The following is a 22,486-nucleotide window of genomic DNA, read 5'->3' as shown; positions in this document are numbered from 1 at the left end:
CATTATAATAACTTACACGGTGTTTTGTTTCATAATGATGGAAGTATCCTGCTGTAGCAATAGTGAGCACCATGAACCATAAAACCAACCTCTTCATTTTGCAGCGGGGAGTTGTGGGTAATGAGGTTTCAGAGTCTCACGCATCACGTTTTTAGGATCCAGCATGGCAGCCAAACAGAAAAGGTTTGTGGACAAATGTTCTATAATATGTGTTGTATTATACGAGTTATAACGGCAAATATGTGTCGTTTTTACTAAATATAGTATTGTCAATTCAGTCGTTGTATTTGTGTGGGTCTTAAGACTCGTTTTTAGCTAACATTGTGTCCGAAACTATCCTAGCTTAACGCTAGCTTAGTGTTATGAGAGCTTGGAAGCAGCTACCTCTAGCTTGACTCAAACGTAAGGCTCTACATGTTCGGTCCTTTCTCTTTGTGTTAAAATAACAGCTTTATTTGTATTAAAGAAAGTTAAGCGGTCAGCTGAAAAGCAAACGTTTGAATGGACGCTGTATACTGTAGATAGAACATGTAACACATATGTCCCCCCCCCCCCACATGTTGCTCTGCTAACTTTGTTAAACTGGTGTCCTTCTTTGTAGGAAGTTGGAGGACCTCAGCATGGACGAGTTCCTGCTGACAGCTTTAGATTCTGCAGGAGAAGATGAATCTGAAGATGAGACAAAAAAACAGAATGGTCTCGATAAGAAGAAATCTGCAGCCTTTGAGACGTGAGTGCTTTGCGATGGCTTCATAAACTGTATCATTTTGATAGTGATAGTAACATGTGAATTGAATGACGTGCACCTATTTTAGTTAATTTATCTTACTATTTATGTCTTACTTTCATGTTTAATGTATTAGACACTTGTTTAACTGCTATATTGCTTTTTATAATTATGGAGTTATAATTTATTACCAATCTATGGCAAGGATTATTTTGAACACTAAAGCAGGAAGGAGGCAATTTCCTGCCTCCCTTACTTTCTACCCCCTAGTCCCAGCGAAACCTTGATCTCAACATCACACGTTTGTTGTGCTTTTTTTTCTCTATAGAGATGATAAGAAAGGTAAGGCCAGTCAGCACAAGGAGCAGCTGTCCAGGTTAAAGAACAAAGATCCGGAGTTCTACAAGTTTCTGCAAGCAAACGACCAAACACTGCTAAACTTTGATGACACAGACAGCTCTGAGGATGAGGACGAGAAAAAATATCACAAATTGCCGTCCAAACTTGAGGTAGGCCCGCTGCTGGTGTGTCTTAGTTTATGCTGAGTTCTCTTGTGAAATTACTTCATACTGTTGTGTTTTGCCTTTAGGAGGACGACTCTGATGATGATGAAGACGACGACGACGAAGGGGGTGCAGAGGGCTCAAAGGCTTCAAAGAAATCCAAGAAGGGAGTGGAGATTATCAAAGTCACAGACAAAATGGTTGAAGAGTGGAAAGATGCTATGAAGAAGGAACCCACACCTCGACTCTTCAGAGAAGTCACCCAGGCCTTTAAGGCCGCCGTGGCTACAACAAAGGGCGAGGGAGGGGCGCAGTGTCGGTACAAAGTGGCCGACAGTTCAGGTAGGGTACCATGTTGGATATTTGTATTTAAACTGTTACTATCCTATGGAAAAGGTATAGCATCATCACTTCGATGATACATTGTTATTATAATAATATATTCTAATACACGAAAAATATATGCAGAAAAAATTGTCAATATTTGACAGAATTTGGATGTAACTTTAGAACCCACCAGATAAAATACATTTACGATGACAGCTTTCGCAGGACGATATTAAAAGCAATATAATGGACACCTTTCAGTTAAATCCAAAAAGTATTGTTTTTTTTTAAATTCATTTTTTTTTCACCATACACACATTTTGTTAAGTTTAACCTTAAAAATTTATTAAAAGCTGTTTTCTAAAATGTTTGCTCTAAATATTATTAGTGCCGGGTTTGCACTTTTACATTTTGACTGTGGTGGTGTCACACTTTCATACATTTCAAATGCAACATCAACATAAATATCTCTTTACCTGTACTGTCTACAGTGTTCAACTCCCTGGTCATCTTCTGTATCAGAGATGTTTACGTGGCCCTGCAGAGGATGCTCAACCTGAAGCCAGAAAAAGACCAGAAAAAGTATGAATTGGATCAAAATTGCCTTCTGTTTAAAGTCTTTATGAAGCTAAAGTCCTGACTTCTGTTTTGTTCTCAGGCTAGTGCTTCCATCATCTAGTCCAAAGTGGCAAAAGAATCAGGTTGACATCAAGATGTATCTCAGTGGAGTAGTTCAGGTTTGTTTTTCTGTCTCTTCAAGCGTCTCTCACATGTCTGTCTGTGCTTTTTCAATCTTTGAGTTCTGCCTCTTGTTAACAGGTGAGGTAGACGTGAAAACATACACTAGATAAAGTGCAGAGAAATGTGTATTTTCTTTGACAGGGAACAGTACATTTATAACAGAGTTGCACACACCATGATAAGTCCTCCTTCTTGTCCTTCTGCATCCTCAAAACGCGCCTGTATTGATCTCTGTTTTCCTCTCTTTTGTTCCTTTCTCCACTTGTAGCTGTTATCTTGCCTGACGGAGGCCACAGTGATCAGCGCTGTCCTGCGGCACGCCAACCAGCTCGCACCTTATTACCTTTGTCTCCCTAAACAATGTCGTCATCTGGTTAAGGTAAGTCAATAGTTATCATTAGATGTTGTGAAGTGTCTGCATTAAATGAATGCTGAATTCATTTGGTTTCTGATGTAATTTTGAGCTTTTAATTCATCCCATGTTTTTGTGTGCAGCAACTGATGAAGCAGTGGAGCACAGGGGAGGAGACGAGTCGGGTTCTCGCCTTCCTGGCCCTCAACAAAATCTGCAGACATAAACAGGACACATATCTCAACCCTATTCTCAAGGTGAGCCTAAATCAGAGTGATACAGGGATAAAAGGGTGCACAGTTAACCAGGACGTCAAGGCAACAGTGACCTGCAGAGAGTATTTATATTAAAAAAAAATCGGTTGTGTCAAAAGATTTTATATTTGTATCCCTTACTTTTTTCGTTCTTTTTTGCAGCAAATGTACATCTCCTATGTACAAAACTGTAAGTTCACCTCTCCCAATGTGCTGCCCATGATCAACTTCATGCAGCGAACTCTCACAGAGATGTACTCGCTGGACACACAGGCCACTTACCAGCACGCCTTCATCTACATCCGACAGCTGGCCATCCACCTCAGAAACGCCATGACCATGAAGAAAAAGGTACATTTGTGTCTGTGTGTGCACCTGGAGATATTCTGCTTAGACATATTCTTAGAATAAGATCAATATTAAGACATACTTTATTATATGAATTCCGTTTTTTACTCTGTGGTTACTAACACACATAGGCCTTAAATAAACACATGCACAAACGGGATCTATTCTCATGTATTAGTGGAGAGGTGTCTGAGCAAAGAGGCTGCCAATGGTTCAGCCCCATAAAGCAGTTGGGGGTTTGTTGACTTGCTCAAGAACACCTGGGCAGTCCCAAGGAGGTGAACTGGCACCTCTCAAGCTACCAGTCCAGCCTTTGTATTTTATCCTATCAGGACTTGAACTGCCGACCCTTCTGTTACTGAGCCTGTTCATGCACAACACATCTCAACAGAAAGACACTCAGGGTTCAGTTCAAATGGAGATTCACTGTTTAGCTACTATATACGGTGGCCCTGAAGTGCAAGACACCAAAGCAGTTCAGAAAACACAACAGCATTTCAGAAAACTCCACAGCATTTCACATTGGACGGAAAGGGTATTCCTTTAGGGAGAACACTTCTTGTTTGTGATTGGACAGAGCCAGCCAGAGAAGCCCGGCTGTGATTGGTTGTTTTTGCTGCCAGTCAAGAAATGACGCTTCGTGATTGGTCAACGCCCGACAGCGCAATATGTCCCAACGTGGTCCCAACACATCAGCCGTTAGCACACACTCAGAGCTCACAATCTTCATATCTGTTCAGAAACTGGACAAAAGTTAAACATGTACAAACCACAGACTGTCTATGTCATGGCTAATACAGTCGCTGCTTTATTTATGAGTGTATGACGTTGTTGTGAGTGTGGATGAAGCAGCTACAGGTTAGTTTAGCCTGATGGATCCAATTCAATTCAGAAAACACGCATTTTATAAGCTTTTCGCCTGCCGTCTTGTCTGCAGACTTGTCAAAGCGTTAATTCATGGTTTTTACTAACCGTTATCAGTATGTAGTTACTTCGGCATCACTTTGAAACGTGCATTACAATTTAAATCACGGTCAAATATGTTCATTTTGTTGTAGTTGGTATAGGAATTTACATGGGGATACGCCCCGCCCCCTCTCCAGCGCGTCTTGTTTGAATGACAGGAGCAAAAACAGCTGACAGCCGCGGTGAAACTCGAGCAATTAGAGCGATGCGAATATTGGGTAGTCTACCATAGTATTTACATGGAGACAAGCCCCTTAAAAACCATGAATTAATAAAGCATTAATTCTGTGTTTACTCCTGCCATTCAAACAAGACGCTGGAGAGGGGGCGGGGCGTATCTCCATGTAAATCCTATCGAGATCGGATCGATCAGGCTAAACTAACATGTAGCTGCTCCGTCAACACTCACAACAACGTCATACAGACATAGCAGCGACTTTATTCGCCATGACACAGACCGTCTGTGGTTTGTACATGTTTAACTTTTGTCCAGTTTCTGAACAGATATGAAGAGCTGTGAGCTCTGAGTGTGTGCTAACGGCTGATGTGTTGGGACCACGTTGGGACATATTGCGCTGTCGGGTGTTGACCAATCACGACGCGTCATTTCTTGACTGGCAGCAAAAACAACCAATCACAGCAGTGCTTCTCTGGCTGGCTCTGTCCAATCACAAACAATAAGTGTTCTCCCTAAAGGAATACCCTTTCCGTCCAATGTGAAATGCTGTTATGTTTTCTGAAAAGCTGTGGCGTTTTCTGAAAAGCTGTGGCGTTTTCTGAAATGCTGTTGTGTTTTGTGAAATGCTGTGGTGTCTTGCACTTCAGGGTCACCGTAACTATAATACCAATGTGATTGTCCCTGTGTTCTGTAGGAAACTTACCAGTCGGTGTATAACTGGCAGTACATCCACTGTCTGTCCCTCTGGTGTCGAGTCCTCAGCACCTTGCACCCCAGTGATGTACTCCAGCCTCTCATCTATCCACTCTGCCAAGTCATAATTGGCACCGTGAAGTGAGTATATCTATATGCACTTTTATATTTAAATATAGTTTTAAACGTCCGTGTCCATGTTGGACAATGATCCATACAAATGTGGAAAAAGCAGAGATTCTATCTGGTTGTAATATTGCTCTGCGTGATTAATGCACTATAATCTTCTAAATGTAGCAGTTAGCCATTTGCTGCAGCCATGCAAACAACGCATGGCTGCGGCTTGTATTCATAATTGATTTTTCTTTTAATCATTTTGTTATTTTTTCACATGTTTGGGTCCATACATTAAGTTATATTATTTTCAGACAAGTGATAGTGGCAAATAAACAAATCATTTCTCATAAGTAGCTCTATTTCTAAAAAGCAGCTGCTGATTTAGAACACCCATACTTTTTAGAAATACCTAGTTATTCAGCTATTTTTTTATGTGATAAGCACTTTAAGACCTCACAACCAAATAAATATTTGCAGTGTTTTGATATGTGATGAACCTTAAAGTCATGGATGTGTCATGGAGGCGGTGATACTGAATTGTTTTCATTGGCTCACCAGCACCTGAAGTAAAATGCCGCAACTAAAACCTGCTTTTAGTTTTCTTCTGAATTACAGTTAATATCAACTGCAGCTTCAGACGCCAACATTAAACTCACAGCAGCAAATGAACAGCTAGGAAGTGAGAACAAAGAGTCTCCTGCTGTGACCAAACTGTTTGTGACAGAATTCAATGAAAAAGTGATAAATGATGCACAGAGGACGGCAGTGGTGCTTCAATATTCATCCGTATAGTACTTAAAGCGGTAGAAAGGACTTAGGGTAACATCTGTTTTAGTTTATTTTTGTATATATTAAAAAGTAAAATTGTACAATCAAATGCGATGCCCCAGCTCACCCAGCCCTTAACATATATTTAATAAGAATATATGTTAGTTGTTTGTTTACTGTTGGACTTTGAAATGCCTTGCCTCCAGCACTCTTTGTTGCCAAAAAAAGAAAGTTTGTACAGTACATTTAAAATGTGTGTGTGTGTGTGTATATATATATATATATATATATATATATATATATATATATATATATATATATATATATATATATATATATATACATTTTAGTAGTGTGTGTGTGTATGTATGTATGTGTGTGTATATATATGTGTGTATATATATATATATATATATATACACACATATATATACAGGACTGTCTCAGAAAATTAGAATATTGTGATAAAGTTCTTTATTTTCTGTAATGCAATTTAAAAAAAAAAAAAAAAAAAAAGTCATACATTCTGGATTCATTACAAATCAACTGAAATATTGCAAGCCTTTTATTATTTTAATATTGCTGATTATGGCATACAGCTTAAGAAAACTCAAAAATCCTATCTCAAAAAATTAGAATAGTTCCTCAGACCAAGTAAAAAAAAAAGATTTATAACAGCAAAACACAATCAAACATTTGAAAATGTCCATTAATGCACTCAGTACTTGGTTGGGAATCCTTTTGCACGGATTACTGCATCAATGCGGCGTGGCATGGAGGCAATCAGCCTGTGGCATTGCTGAGGTGTTATGGATGCCCAGGATGCTTCAATAGCGGCCTTTAGCTCATTAGCATTGTTGGGTCTGGTGTCTTTCAGCTTCTTCTTCACAATACCCCACATATTCTCTATGGGGTTCAGGTCAGGGGAATTTGCAGGCCAATCGAGGACAGTAATGCCATGGTCAGTACACCAGTTACTGGTGGTTTTGGCACTGTGGGCAGGTGCCAGATCATGCTGGAAAATGAATTCCTCATCTCCATAGAGCTTTTCAGCAGACGGAAGCATGTAGTGCTCTAAAATCTCTTGGTACACAGCTGCATTTACTCTGGGCTTGATGAAACACAGTGGACCAGCACCAGCAGCTGACATGGCTCCCCAAACCATCGCTGACTGTGGGAACTTCACACTGGATTTCAAGCAACTTGGATTTTGCTCCTCTCAAGCCTTTCTCCAGACTCTGGCGCCTTGACTTCCAAATGAAATACAAAACTTGCTTTCGTCTGAAAAGAGGACTTTGGACCACTGTGCAACTGTCCAGTGCTTCTTTTCCTTAGCCCAAGTCAGACGCCTCTTCCGTTGTCTTGAGTTCAGAAGTGGCTTGACCATGGGAATACGGCTATTGTAGCCCATTTCCCGGACACGTCTGTGAACAGTGACTTTTGATACCTGGACTCCAGCTTCAGTCCACTGTCTTTGAAGCTCCCCCAAATTCTGGAAGCGACTCTTCTTCACAATGCTGTTAAGGCTGCGGTCATCTCTCTTGGTTGTGCAGCGTTTCCTGACACATTTCCCCCTTCCAACAGACTTTTTGTGGATGTGCTTTGAAACTGCACTCTGTGAACAGCTTGCTCTTTGAGAAATTTCTTTTTGTGTCTTACCCTCCTGATGGAGGGTGTCAATGACGGTCCTCTGGACAGCAGTCAGATCAGCAGTCTTCCCCATACTTGTGATTTAGTTTACTGAACCAAGCTGAGTGTTTTTCAAGGCTCAGGAAACCCTTGCAGGTGTTTCGAGTTAATTAGACGATTCAAGTGATTCGTTGAACACCCTACTAGTATACTTTTTCATGATATTCTAATATTTAGAGATAGGATATTTGAGTTTTCTTAAGCTGTATGCCATAATCAGCAATATTAAAATAATAAAAGGCTTGCAATATTTCAGTTGATTTGTAATGAATCCAGAATGTATGACATTTTTGTTTTTTTAATTGCATTACAGAAAATAAAGAACTTTATCACAATATTCTAATTTTCTGAGACAGTCCTGTGTATATATACACACACACACACTACCTGACAGAGCTGTAACTAGTTTAAGCTATCGATACAAAAAAGATTAGGTTTCATCATAAAGTCTTATATCTTGACTAATTGGTTACCTCCTAAATTGTTACGTACAATGCAGCACAACCGTATTTCACTTATTAGTGAGAAGCCACCATTTTCACTGTATATTTAGCCAACAGCAGGTGGAGACATTGACCAATGTTTTCTTCCTCTGCACAGACTAGTGCCGACATCCAGATATTACCCCCTGAGGATGCACTGCTGCAAAGCCCTCACCCTGCTGTCCGGCAGCACCAACACATTTGTACCGGTGCTGCCTTTCATCCTGGAGGTAAGATATCACATTAATGTGGATCTGACCGGATCAGTGCAGCTTTCTTTATGTTTTCCAGCAGTTTAAATGTTTTTCACCAGTTCACTGAACTTAAAGTTTTTGAACAATGCAGAATAAACAGTCAGTTGGTTGTCTTTGTCACACATGGAAACAATGAAAAGGTAGATGTGATGAAATGTTCCGTCGGTGGTTTGCTGTGGAAAACATCAGTGGCGTATGAAATGCATTCTGGTCTCAACAGCCACAACTGAAGGAGCTCAGGAGGAAACTCATCGAAAGATAGCACTGTGTGTTTGTGTTATCAGACCAATCACGGTTCACCAACTGACAACTTTTACCCGGGGTCAGGTGTTAAGCACGTGATTGTGCGGTCTGCGTGTCGTTTGTGTGCAAGTGTTTATGCATGCTGTGGGCCGCTGTTGTTGTGGTGTGCCGGAGGAGAGCGGTGTGCTGGTGCCAGCAACTAGCACGGCATGCTGGGATTGGTCAGTGTGTGTGCGTGTGCATGCAGCAGTTTGACCAACGTGATAAAGGCTTGGTTGTGGTTTGCACTCTGGTCCTAACACGCTGTGCAGACCACATCCTCTCTGCCTATATCCCACTCTCTACCTCCTTTCCCCGTACACAGTCGAAGCCCCCTCCCCAAACCCCCCAGCAGCAAACCGTGTTTATTTGTGACGCACGATATTTCCTGTGTTTTTTCTTCTTTGCTGTTCCCTTTATTAAGGCACTGTTATAGGCAGGCTGAGGTACGCGGCTACTGTTTTAATTAGAGCAGCAGAAGCAGCCCCTTCCTCCAGTGTGCCTGTGTGTGTTCTCGCATCTCCGAGGGGGGTGTAGGATTTGGAGCTTCCTGCTTCACTAGCTGTGTGTGTATGTGCATGCACCAGGGTTGGCCCATGCTTTCCCACTTCCCCCTGGCTCCCCCGCAGACCGCCACCACATCCTATGTTTGTACAGACAGCACCGGCCAGGAGCGTTGCTCTGCTTCGCACACTGAGCACAGTAACGACCACACACACACACACACACACACACACACACACACACACACACACACACACACACGTGCACACAAACGCACAGAAAAGCTCAAAGATACGTAGAGGCAGAAATAGCTTGGTACACAAATACAAAACAGATACACACTAGCGCATTGTGGGCAGATGTGAAAGCTAAAGCTTGTAGACAAATAGCCGACACGTTGACTAGTATGTACTTTCACAGAAATGTGTCATATCAGAAACACTGCAGTATGTACAATTAATAGTGATGCAAATTAGTCGCTTTTCGGCGCCTCCCGCTTTTTTAACGCTGATTTGGGTGACTTGAGTTTTCATTTTGGGGGGGTGTCCGTCAGTCCGTCCGTTAGTCCATCCGACTGACGGATAACTTCTCACTTCAAAAAAGAAGAAGAGATCTAGATCGCAAAATAATTAAACAAGCGAGTGCCTGTTTTACCTGGCCAAGGACAGGTTCCTTGAACACAACACGAGCGTAACGTGTCTTCACGTGGTTATGTCTCGTCTGAAAGGAGTGTACTGTAGACTAGACTAGAGTGCTTACCAAGAGCACAGGAACGCCGCTCCAGCTCTTCAAATATTGCAGTACCCATAAGGAGCCGTACACACCGCAGTGTTTGCGTGGCTGTGTCTTTAGTTGTAGGCACAGTGGCGATCTGTTGTTATTAGCATCTGGTTAGCTAGCTATGCTAACACATTTAAAGAGCTTTTCTACAACCAGGTGGAAGAGAGCTCTCTCATGAGAGGCTCAATTAACCTCAGCTCAGTGAGGTTAAGGCACACCTTGATATGATCATTATAATTATTAATGAGACATTAGAGACTAAATGAAAAACAGGTATAAAATACTATATGACAGTAACAAAGAAGTTGTTTTAAAAATAACAAGAATAGAGTTTGAAAAGGGAGTGATTTGTAAAATATCCCAAAAGAAAAATCTGCTTACAGTTCTGTTTCAAATGGGTGTTGAAAGATGTACCGATAGATCTCCTCATGTTGCTCTCAAAGTGCACCAGAATGATGCTTTTAACTTCAATATTTAAAAAAGATCTTCCCGGGGGAGCATGCCCCCGGACCCCCCTAGAGGAGGTTAGGTCCCCCCTACTAAAATCATGTTCATATGGATACTAAATACATTTGCACACATCTTGTGTCCATATCTTTCTGTTTTGGTGGTCATGCCACACCGTGTGATTTTTAGTTTTTTTTAAGCAGAGGTTGAGTTCAATAATTTGTACGGCCCTCGGAGGATGTTGTAAAGATTGAAAGGAAAAATGTTCCCCACCCCTGCTGTAAATAATAATAAAAACCCTTGATTTATAACTTAACATCTCTTGTCTCCTACTGATCTGAGTATATTATAAAGAATAGCCAGTTAATTGAAGCATTATAGCACAGGCCTTTGTCAGATGGTATATTACGCTGTTTTTTTCCTGCTTCGAATAGTTCTCTCTTTTTTCACCATACCTGTGTTTGCATCACTGAATTAACTGTGTTCAATGATAATTCATCATAATTGAAGGACAGTATTGACATACAGCTGGTTTAATGTTATTGTGCCTTTAGCAGGAACATTGGTTCCTATTGGTGAACTTGTGAAAAAGTTAGGTGAAGTGGAAGAAAAATTTAGATTTACTGAATGTATATGAAAGCTAATTTCAGACACAAACAGTAGCAATATTGAAGTTACAATAAAAATTATTATTAGTTTCATGGTTTATTACTTACTTATTTTTTATCTTTTGTATGCCATCAGCTTTAGGGTTGTGGAAAGATTTGTATTTAATACTCTATTTTCAAGGATTGAATGCGTGAAAGAACACGCTGGATACATATGCAAGTTAAGGTTATTCAAACAAGGATTAATGTTAATTATGATTTAATAATTTCCATGAAAAAGTGTTCTATTGTTGAGGAACTGCTTGATTTAAAATGTTCTGTTTGGCTTTGCAAAGGTTGAAAGGATGATCATTCTCTCATCCATACATGATGATACATGAGTGTTTGGACCCTAGGAAAAATAGCTAATGCTTATGCCGGTGGAGTTACTTGTGAAGTATAAGGTTTTATTTGTATACATTCCTTCAGTATGGGATTTGTCATGATTTGATATTTGGTTGATGAGTCATCTAAAACACTTTATTTTACAAATACAAACCATAGGAGACTAATAATGAATACTATCACAAAATAAACCCAGGTTTTCAGGGGCCTCATTTATAAAGAGATATACACTCAAAAAATGGCGTACGCCAGTTTCTACGCAATGTTTGCGATTTATAAAATACTAACTTGACAGGAAAACGTGCGGTCCTCCACGCAAACTCTGACCCATGCGTACGCACTAAGCACAAAAACGGGAGAGACGAGAAACTGCGACACCATTGGCAGAAGGAAGAATGGAGAGAAATATGTGGAAATAATACCATAAATAAAATGTTAGATCTCATTTATCATATATGAAGAATTCATTTTCAAACATTGATCAAAGCCAATCTTAAAATGATTAAACAAACGCCTGTTTGAGACTCCTCAGTGCACACAAAAACATAACTGGGAGAAATAAATAAATACGGATATGTTATTTAATACCACCTCGAATATGTTGTGTTAATGAAATGTTTTCTCATAAATGACGCAGTAAGCAGGAGGACAGAATTACGTCGTACGTAAACTGACGCCGTTTTGCATTTCTATAGGTTGTAGATACGAGCATGGTTTTATATACTATCATTTAATCGTGTTTTATGCTGTTTGCCAAGACTTGATAAGTCGCTCGTGAAACACAGGAGGTATGGAAACTAAGAACACCATATGTGGTAAATTGTACAGCTAATATAACATATAACACATTAGTTGTATTTCCTTTAACTGGTGGATAAAGAGTTGCTGCAGTCTCCACTGCACAGGCTGCAGTGGAGACGCTGCGCACAGCTGATCGACAGCTGAGACACAACCCACCAAATACAAAACATAATTCAGATCCAGCCGTCATGACTCCACTCCGGAGGGATTCCCCGATCAATTCTTACAGTTTCTCATCAAGGGGGGGTTCCTGTCCCCGGTACAAACACACTGCCTGAGGAAGGCCATGTGTATTTTTTTTGTCATGAACCTTTTTCGGACCACTTATTTATTTATTTTGGTGACGATCCGACCTCCATGCTGCTACTCTGATTCAAACTGCATCCACCAAACAATATGATTTATCTAGACCTCCCCAAAATAACCAAAATCTGACACGGTGTGAGATGTTTTTTTTAGCTGTTCTGTCGTCATTTCCTGCTATCTTCTTCATAAAGTCAGTCAAAATGAATGAATGAAAGGGCCTTTCTTTGACTATTTATAGGCAAATATGGGCGTTACGCGAAGCCCGCAAAAGCTGCACCGCATTTCGAGTCGGTTGTGATTTATAAAGGGAAACCAGCGTAGGAAGTGCTGTATGCACTTTCCTCACGGCAATGTTTGGTGAATCGGAAAATGTCGGAACATTTCTGTACCTATTTTTTGGATTTCTACTACGTAAGCAACCTTCCCACGTGAATCCTACGCACGCTCTGATCTCTGAAGATGGTATCCATTGCACTGAAGTACCACTTTAAACGAAGCGTTTCTGAGCTGTTTTTTCAAAGTTCAACATTGCCTCTTTTTTTTTTATAGATCGTCCAACAGGTGGACTTCAACAAGAAACCAGCGCGAATGAGCAAGAAGCCCATCAACTTTGCAGTCATCCTGAAGCTAAGCAAAGTCAACCTCATGGAGAAAGCCTATAAGGTAAGTTTTATTGTGACCACCCGCTTGAAAGGGCAGATATTTAGAGTTGGGTTGACCATTTAGTGTGACACTGCTCGTTGTGTGCACCTGTTTTTGTTGATACTTTTGATATATTTTTTAACAAGATGGTGTAGCAGCTGATCAGTTGAGTGGTTCAAGTCTTAGTTAATGTCATTTCACTATGCTACCTTGCCCTGCGTGTTAGCCTGCGTCTGTACATAAGGGGATTGAGGGCAGCACTGAAAGCTCCTTGTCAGGGCTCTAAAACTGGCCCTCTGTCGCCACGCTCAGCCTGCAGCCAAGAGGATTGCAGCACGGCCCTCTGGGATTATCCCCTGCACTCCGCTCGCTAGGGCTGTTTTCACCTTGGCAGCTGCCACAAACTCCTGCCTCGTAGAATCCCAGCGGACCCCATTTAACAGGAACTGAGCCGTCTAAACCTGAGCACTCATTAGTCAACATAGTCTAGAAAGTCTTTCAATTGTCGTCCCAACCCACTTTTTGTCTAATACTGCAGATTAGGGCTGTAGCATCTATTGTGTCTTTATAGTCAACATGCACGATACAAACATTGTGATGGACTGTGATATTGCAGTTAGGGAGTTTTTTTGTTTGTTTTAAGAAATGTACAAGAAAACTGCACTTTAAAATGTAATACTTCTTATTTGATTGGTGCCTTTTATCTTCAGTCCAATTTGTTCAATGGAATCGTGTTGGATTTTTCTAAATTTGAAAAACAAAAAATGGTATTGTAATTTAGCAGTATAATTAAAGCAACAGTAAGAGCAGACAATACCTGAATATAAGTTTATATATTGCAAGTTATATCCCCTGGTCGTGTCTAGGGTGTTGAGTAGGCATGTTATGTCCTCATGCATGATCTGCAGAGTATTTGGTGAAGCAATTCTTTCTATACGTCTGAGGGGACCACATTCAGGTGATGCATGACAGCTAGGCTACATTTAGCTTGATAATTCCTATGGCAATTGTCTTCGTTTATTCTGTTGGACACCATGTTAGCTTGTCTCTCCTTTCTAAAGTATGATAATGTTTGTTCATCTTGATGTTCTGTTGAATTTTAGGACGGCTTGATTGACCAGCTGTATGACCTGATACTGGAGTACTTCCACACTCAGGCCACTTCCATCGGCTTCCCAGAGATCGCCCTGCCCACAGCCATTCAGGTAACTCAACCTGCAAACTGAGTTTGAGAGGAAATGTCTTTATCTAAACACTTGTACACACACACACACACACACACACACACACACACACACACACACACACACACACACACACACACACACACACACACACACAGGTGTTACACAATGACATTGATTCAGTCTGAACTAATAAGGAAGCGGTGGCTCTGAACATCATTTCCCGAGTTAAAAACCTGTCTGAATAGATGATTCAGGATCTGCCAGGCTTCATCGGCCCCCCTCAGGGGAAACGACCACAAACCCTCCTCAGCTGTGACTGAACAAACCGTATGGGCAAACTGGATGATTTTTTTTTACATGGGTTCCTCCTTTTTCATACTCCCCCTGCATGTCCCCTACAGCTGAAAGCGTTCCTGAAGGAATGCAAAGTGGCCAATTACTGCAAGCCAGTGCGCCAGCTGCTGGAAAAGGTACAGGAGAACAGCAACTACATCACAGCGCGGAGACAGAAGGCCGCCTTCGGAGTGGCCGATGCCACCGCTGTGGTGAGTGCGTGTGTGCGTGCGTGCGTGCGTGTGTGTGTGTGTGTGTGTGTGTGGACTCAATGATGGAGGTCCGGATGAATGTCCTGATTTCAGAGGCTGCCTCTCCAGAGTCCTCATTTTACCTCTTTCATTTGCTTCTATTTATTGTCAGTTTCTCTCTCCTAATATTATGTTTTTGTGGACCTTTAGATTTTTGTTACATCAGTTTTAAATGCAAGCATGTGAGTTATAAATACATAGCTGACGTACAAACTTCTGTCACCTTACCTGGTTCTACCGCTGGCCAGTTAAACTAAAAGGTTACAAAAACAGACCAGTTCACTCAGTTATAGATATCCAAAGATGCTAATCAGGTGTTATTGTCAAAAGTTGCAGTCTTTCTTAATTGAGTATTGTTGGCTCAATATTTAAGAAAACAAGTTTTAAAAGCCTTTATCAGATGGCTTTTTAATGTTGAAGACAAAAAGTATTCTTTCATGGTGTCCTCCCCATGAAGCGGCCATGTAAACTTCCAGGTAATCTGGACGTTTTCTTGTTTATATCTGTTGGTATTAGGTAACACACTTCTTCACCTCAGACTGTACACGAGTGTACCGAACGAATATAGCGTTAAACGTAAAAAATAGAGAACGTGAACAACTTTTTGGAAGTAATCTCAGGTGCTGCGTCGCAGCATTCAGAGTAATTTGCTCACATTGGGTTCAATGCGTCATAGAGCGACCAAGTCATTTCATTGGACGAGAGGCATACTATGAGAGCTGGTCACAGGGATGCGTTCAAATTTAGTCAGTAATTTGAGGAACTGTCGAAATGGCGAACGCAGATAAAGTTGAGCTCGAAAATCCTCCAGCATCATTGAAGTCTCCGGTTTGGGAACATTTTGGTTTCGCGGTTACGTACAAGGATGACGGACAAAGACAGGTGGACCGAACCAAAGCTGTTTGTCGGCATTGTTCGACTAAAATTGGTTACGCGGCTGGCAATACATCAAACTTGCACACTCATTTGAAAAGGCATCACCCGAACGTGAATATCACCGGTACCGAAAGAAAAAAGACTGAAGTGCAAACCCAACTCCCGCTAGCATTTAAGCCTCCACCACTCGCAAAAAGTTCAGACCGAGCCAAAGCTATTGCAAACGCCAAATATCCTTATGTTGCCATGTTAGCAAAGCGCTACCTGGCTGTATCTGCTACCTCTGTCCCTAGCGAGAAGGTGTTCTCCACAGCAGGAGACATTGTTAGTGCCAGCAGATCTGCCCTTTCGGCAAGCAATGTGGACAAGTTCATTGCTTTGGATAAAAGCGTCTAACAAATGACATGTAATGTAATGTTTAAGATAATCAACGACAGTCAACAATTAACCAGCTCAATCTTCTTGACATACTTAATCAATCAAGTTTGTCTACATATAACACTTGTTTTAAGGAAATACTATGTGTAATTTTTTGTTCCATGATTTAGATTGGCGTTACCTGCTTCACTTTCCTGCTGCACTCAGCTCGACATTTACTCTTAGTAATGTGAAAGATGGAGCAGTGCGTTTCAGATGCACCCAAAGTGTAACTTCCAGTGTAAACGTCTGTTTTGGGCTCTTGTCCAGTTGATCAAGAGGCTGCCGTCCTAGCTGACGACCCTTCAGTTACGGCGGCTAATGGAGACCACTTCCCTGAATAAACTCTGAGCCCGGTTAAGAATGACCCAGTGGTTATTGGAAGCTCTTATGGGCTTTTGAAACAGGGGCGCCTCTGTCTTAATGAGCAGCCATTAGTGTGTTGACCTACTCTCTCTACGCTACCTGTCCACACAAACACGCTTTTATGTGGCTTCGCTGCTGCTGAGAGCCTTGACATGTAACTGCTGATTCATATTTAAGAGCGTTTAAGGATTAAATTAAAGAGGATGGTCTTTGTGTAATTTACCTGATGAGAAAATGTGTGTGTGTAGACACATGGGAGTGTGTGTGTGCGTGTGTTAACTAAGTACAACAGACAGACAGCACGGCACCGCGCCAGCTCCTGTCTCCCCGGCGCCCTGCTCAGTGGAGGCTGTCGCCATGGCATCCACTCTCTGGCATCGTGGCAACATTAGGTGTCACTGCGGGCGGATGAGAGGGGACAGCCTCGCTGCTGCTGGGAAAAGGCCACGGCCCCCCTCCGGCCACCAGCCCCCCGCTGACATGTCACCCAAACTGAGAGCTAGCCTAATTAACGATGCCCTGCCTCGTCCAGGTCGCACTCTGACGTCTCGTCTTTCTCCGCTGCCTGTATGTGATGCTTTGTTTTGTTGGTCTGAGTCTGGGCTGAATTCAGAACTAGCGTTTTTCTACTTTTATTTTCTTATCCTGACTATACATTTTATTTTTGCGTGCACACGTCACCCATCTTAATAGCCACATGTCAAATTGTTGTAAATGTGTTAAGCTAGCAGGGGCTGTAGGCCGCAGTCTGTTTGCTCTATTGGATTTGTTGGTCGGGTAATGTGATTGAGCCTAATCAATATCGTCCACACAGACCTTTAGGGCCTGGAGAAGATCTGCTTTCAGGCACCTTCAATCCGTCTTTTCCACATCTTCTGACTCTGTCTGCTCTGTCCATCTCTTTCTCCCAGTCAATTGATTTAGGTGGAAAGCCACATGAAGTCGTATCCCTTTCAGAAACGGCAATGGAACACACAAAAATAACTCTCACCTTGGACATTCATTTGGTTTAATAAACGCGCCCACACCTGTATACACATTCTTCCACACAATTGTAATAATCATGTCCTCTGTCAGGCGGCATGGGAGAAGCAGATGAAGGAGGAGGGGACTCCCCTCACCAAGTACTACACGCAGTGGAAGAAGCTGAGGGTGAAGGAGATCCAGCTGGAGATCTCCGGCAAAGACAGGGTAACTTTCCAACCAAAACATAGCAAAATGTGCTTATCCCACTCAGTCATCATGAATTACTTCTGTCTTTTTTATTATGAAACTCACCCGTTACCCACAAGAGAGATCTGTTACATAAATCATGAAACAGTCATGCATTGTTGTGGAACATTTGACTGGCAGAACAATTATTAATGGTCAACACAATGAAATCAGTATTGTGTGTTTACCCTGCTGTTTTGTGTTGTTTAAAGATGGAGGATCTGGAGCTTCCAGAGATCAAACGCAAAAAGACTGAGGACAAGAAGGTGGAGGACAAGAAGGAGTTCACGGATCTGTTCCATTCCGACAGCGATGCAGAGGAGGATGACGGAAAACTCAAAATCAGAGGCAAGCTGATTCTCACATACACTAACTCATTGAAACAGGCATGTGTTGGCCTCTAGAGGGCTGTGTTTTGTCACAGCCTGGCACTCTGCACTAAAAGAAAAGCAAAGTTGAAGAGGTGATGACAGTTCAATCTGATTTCTAGGCTGTTATCTTCGTTTTTGGCACTATATTAAAGATTTGGCTACATGAAGCCGATCACCTGCAGAGCAGTTACCACCAGGCTCTGAGTGTTTGAAACATCCACAGAGACAGTTTTTGAGAAGCTTGAAATTCAATTTCAAATTAAACTCACGAGAAAATCTCTGCTTATCAGATAGTATTTCTCACTCTGCATGAGCCTGATCTTTCTTTAGTGTGTCTCGTCCTCTAGGGGTCGTCCACAGGTCACAGGCAGCTGCAACCTCGCTTTTACAGCTTTACACTCGGACACGCTTCCAGCTGAATAAAGCCCTCCGCAAGGTCAAAGAGGAAAGGAGTAGGAGGAAGGGGGGGGATTTTTACATCTGGACTTCATTGTAGGGAGAGTCCGAACAAACGGACGGGCAGCTGCCGGCAAACGACGGGCCTCCGCCTCTCACTCTGTCCACCCCTCCCTCCCTCCCTTTCGTTCCTCTTTCCTCCACCCCTCCTCACACTCACACGAGCTGAAGCCCCCCGACAGGAAGTACAGGCTTGGATCCCAGCGGGGGTTTCTAATTCAAACCAGCCCAGTGGAACAGCCAGAGGTGGCCGCTCCCCTTTCTCTCTCTCTCTCTCTCTCTCTCTCTCTCTCTCTCTCTCTCTCTCTCTCTCTCTCTCTCTCTCTCTCTCTCTCTCTCTCTCTCTCTTCCTCTTTCATTCTAGCTCTCTTGCTCCCTCTTTCTGGCTCTGTGGGCTTCGACCAGCTGCCCCCGCATGTCCTCGCAACACATGCGCACACAAAGACACGCACATCTCGATGATAAACGCACACCCACCACCTTGTCGTCTAGTCCCAAATAGCCAAAAGCTTTTGAGCCGCTCACCAAAGCTCTTTGTGGTCTCACACACACCCGGAAAGAGGGGAAGTCTGAGAGGAGGGGGCTGATGATTTAGATTGGTGTGTGTGGGTGGTGTCAGTGGGGCTAATACATCTTCCAGGTCATTTGGGGGCAACCTCCAAGGTACTACTGAACTCTGCTAGCACCATGTGAACAACAAAAAGTGGGAGAGTGAGAGTATTTTTGTAAACTTAAATTAGACAGGCAGGGGAGTACCTGATGCTTTTAGATGTTGTTTATCTGTGTTTGTTTAAGTGTGTGTGGTTGTGCATGTGTGAACATGTGTGTGTGTGTTTGATGTGTGTGCTGCAGTGTAACAGACAGAGGAAGTAGCTCTGTTTTGCTTCCCTCTCCTCCACGCCCCCAGCCTCTCATCACACCTCAACTTCAAAGCCTGTGGACCCTAGTTGTCCCTTTGGCTAGACAACACACACACATATACTGCAATCTGTGTATACCACAACACAAATTCTTCCAAACTTCTCTCTCTGGCGCACACACACACATCATCCTAGTAGCCGTGGAACCTGCCTGCTATCTCCATTTGCTATATTTAGGCCTTGAGCACAAGATGTCTGAAATTGCCGGCAGTAAACTGTCATGGGTGTTTGTGCAGCGGCGTCTGTAATCGACTCTCAGTTCCATCTCAGGAGGAAATAGACACTTCCAGCTGCCTCTGAAGCCTGGCCCACATATAGGTGTCTCCGAAGTCCTCAGACGTCAGCGATGAACCAACGCTAACTTAGGAATGCCTGAAGAAAGCAACGGCAGACAAAATTAAATGTAATGTTTTCCACTGTCTTTCTGCAGGGAAAAAAGACCGCCGTGGGTCAGATGATGATGATGATGATGATGACGATGATCTTCAAGGTCTCTATGACATGAGCGATGACGAGGAGGGCGGAGACTCAGGTTGGTACAGTATTAATCATGGTGGCACACATTTGTAGTTGACAAACTTTTGAAAGGGGTTTTTGGCTGTGTCACTCAGTATTCAGAAGAGACTGTTTTGATGTACACCATCGGAGCATTTCTATAAAGGGAAACCAAGTACAATACGTTTGGTAACTGTTTAGCATTTATGGAGCATTATAATCATTTTTAATTTATGATTAGCCGATCAGGGCTCCTACAGCTAAAATAAACTACGGCCGACATCTGAGAACATGAATAGGGAAATACAGTTGCAACAGAATCATATTGTTGTGATTAGATTTTCTGACGATAGTTTATTAGTTTAAGATGCACATATTAATTCTTATTAATGAATGCCTTAAAGTAAAAAGTCAAGTAAAACAAGTTATGGTTTAGTAGGGTGAACAAAAGTCATGGTCAGACTAGAGTATGTGCAGAAATTCATACATTAGTATTTCTAAAGAAGTCATTAATTTGTTTGTCGTCAGAAGGTCATTGTAGAATAAATAATAAATCCTTATAGTTATACATTAATATATTGAAAGAAAGTCATACTATAGTATATCCAGAAAGTCATAGTATTGTATTTTGAAAAAAATCATGCATTAGTATATCAACAAAAGTTAAATATTTGTATGTTAAAATAGTTATATGATAGTTTGTCAATAATACATTATGTTGTTATAAAAAGGTTGTATGTCAAGTAAAAATCCATAACCCTTTCATTAAAACAAATGTTGGTTTAATAAATATCTATTGTTTTCCCTGAAACATAGTATAGCATTCATCACAAAGTCACTGTACTGTTGTTAAAAAATATATATACAGTGGGTACCGAGAACCGGTACTAAGTCAATACCGGTACCTGATTGGACGGTATCGGTATACCGTTAAGCCGCTGGACAAACGGTGCTGCTATCGGTATATCTGTTACGTCTACTTCCTTAGTTTAACTTTAAACCATTCTGGTTGGTTGGGAACCCTCATCCCGTGTGATGTATCCGATTTGAGACCCCTCTGATTGGCCACTGTAAATGCCACTCCTCATCTCTCTCAACAGCGCTCTTATTATTGTTGTGAGACTCCCGCAGGCATGGCGGACAGAGCGAAGCGATCCAAGGTCTGGGTGCACTTTAAAAAAAATGTAGTGGCGATAGTGCAAGGTGCAATCTATGTACTCAATTAGTTGCTTGTAAAGGGGGTAACAAAAGTAACTTAATGAATCATTTGCAAACGAGACACTCATTGAATCTTAAACGGTGCTAGCGCTAATAGTGCTAATAGTGCTAGCGGGCTTCAGCCGCGCCATGTGTAAATGTGACCTGAGCGAAGGCTCGCAGGCAGGTGAACTGCTGCGCACGGGTAATATGTTTTGTTTACCTGGGTGCAGTCTTGCAGGCACATCGCCTTGTCTTTTTTTAGTTTATTAACACCAAATTATTGAAAAGTATCGATAAGAGTATCGAAAAATACCGATACCGATAAGCAGTACCGGTATCGATAAAATCCTAACGATACCCATCTAGGTCATCCAACCAACTTTACATTAACTAACATTGATGAAAACTCAGCAATTTCTTAACATATTACTTATGTTAATGGTTATTTGTACCCAAAGTTTATTAAAACATCAGATATTTTCCAAATGGTTATAAGCACCTGCTGGTACCCTGGCAGATTATAAATAAATGGTAATTCATTTGTCAGATAAAACATGTCCTGCCCTATAGTTGTCTGGTACATCAACAAATGATAAATGGCAACACAGTGAAATGGTTGTATGTACAGTAATTAATGCACAGGTGATCAAAAATGTTCCTCTTGATACCTGCCAGTCTCTCACATCCCCTTGTCTGAAGTTAAAATGCTTGCTGTTTGTGTTCCAGATGAGGAGTTGGCCACCACGGCCCCCGAGCCCCTGACCGCCGCCGCTCTTACAAAGCTGGCCGAGGGAGATGAGGATGTGGTGGAGGACCTGCAGCTCTCTGACGATGACTGACGTGCATGGACGCACACACTCGTCATCTACATTATCGACCTTATATACTCAGAAAGATATTAGACACTTTTTGCTATTTTCCTTGCTTTTATATGTTCTATTACTTCACCTGTACAGTAGAAACATGTTCATGATGTAATGTTATCAAGCAAATTCTGAAAACAAAATTAAAGAACCCTGATTTCACTTGTCAATGATTATTAATACTTTTTTCCAAACAATAATTAATTGAAGCATGTAGATGCACAAGTGCACACCTGTACGCAGCCTCAGGCTCTGGGAGGCCAGGCCGGCCGGGGGGGGGTTCAGAGAGGCGGTTTTGAGCCCTGAGGCAGCAGCGCTGTGCCAGGCTGGCAGGGCGGCGTCTGATGGTGTGCCAAGACTCTCTGCCCAGGTGGTGGAGCAGCAAC

The 22,486-nt window shown here is 42.0% G+C and overlaps 1 protein-coding gene across 1 annotated transcript; it reads left to right on the top strand.

Moving 5' to 3' along the window:
* Positions 1-86: 86 nt before the first annotated feature.
* noc2l (NOC2-like nucleolar associated transcriptional repressor) lies at positions 87-22,262 on the top strand. Its single transcript, XM_079678134.1, has 18 exons — positions 87-183; positions 602-730; positions 1,056-1,236; positions 1,317-1,572; positions 2,049-2,139; positions 2,216-2,294; positions 2,567-2,677; positions 2,794-2,907; positions 3,067-3,255; positions 5,091-5,230; positions 8,264-8,375; positions 13,061-13,174; positions 14,257-14,358; positions 14,742-14,885; positions 17,661-17,774; positions 18,008-18,143; positions 19,973-20,074; positions 21,964-22,262. Exons 1-18 carry the CDS (start codon positions 164-166, stop codon positions 22,074-22,076), a joined length of 2,247 nt encoding a protein of 748 aa, XP_079534260.1. The 5' UTR covers positions 87-163; the 3' UTR covers positions 22,077-22,262.
* The last annotated feature ends 224 nt before the right edge of the window (positions 22,263-22,486 follow it).

Source organism: Notothenia rossii (genome assembly GCF_949606895.1).
Source record: "Notothenia rossii genome assembly, chromosome: 4".
NCBI lineage: Eukaryota > Metazoa > Chordata > Actinopteri > Perciformes > Nototheniidae > Notothenia > Notothenia rossii.
Note: the sequence above shows the minus strand (reverse complement) of the source record. Positions and strands in the feature narration are given on the sequence as shown.

Excerpts from the sequence above, each read along its gene's own strand:
- noc2l (XM_079678134.1), top strand. The coding sequence starts at position 164 with ATGGCAGCCAAACAGAAAAG. Across the intron at positions 14,886-17,660 it reads TGGCCGATGCCACCGCTGTG|GCGGCATGGGAGAAGCAGAT; the intron begins GTGAGTGCGTGT and ends GTCCTCTGTCAG. Across the intron at positions 18,144-19,972 it reads CGGAAAACTCAAAATCAGAG|GGAAAAAAGACCGCCGTGGG; the intron begins GCAAGCTGATTC and ends GTCTTTCTGCAG.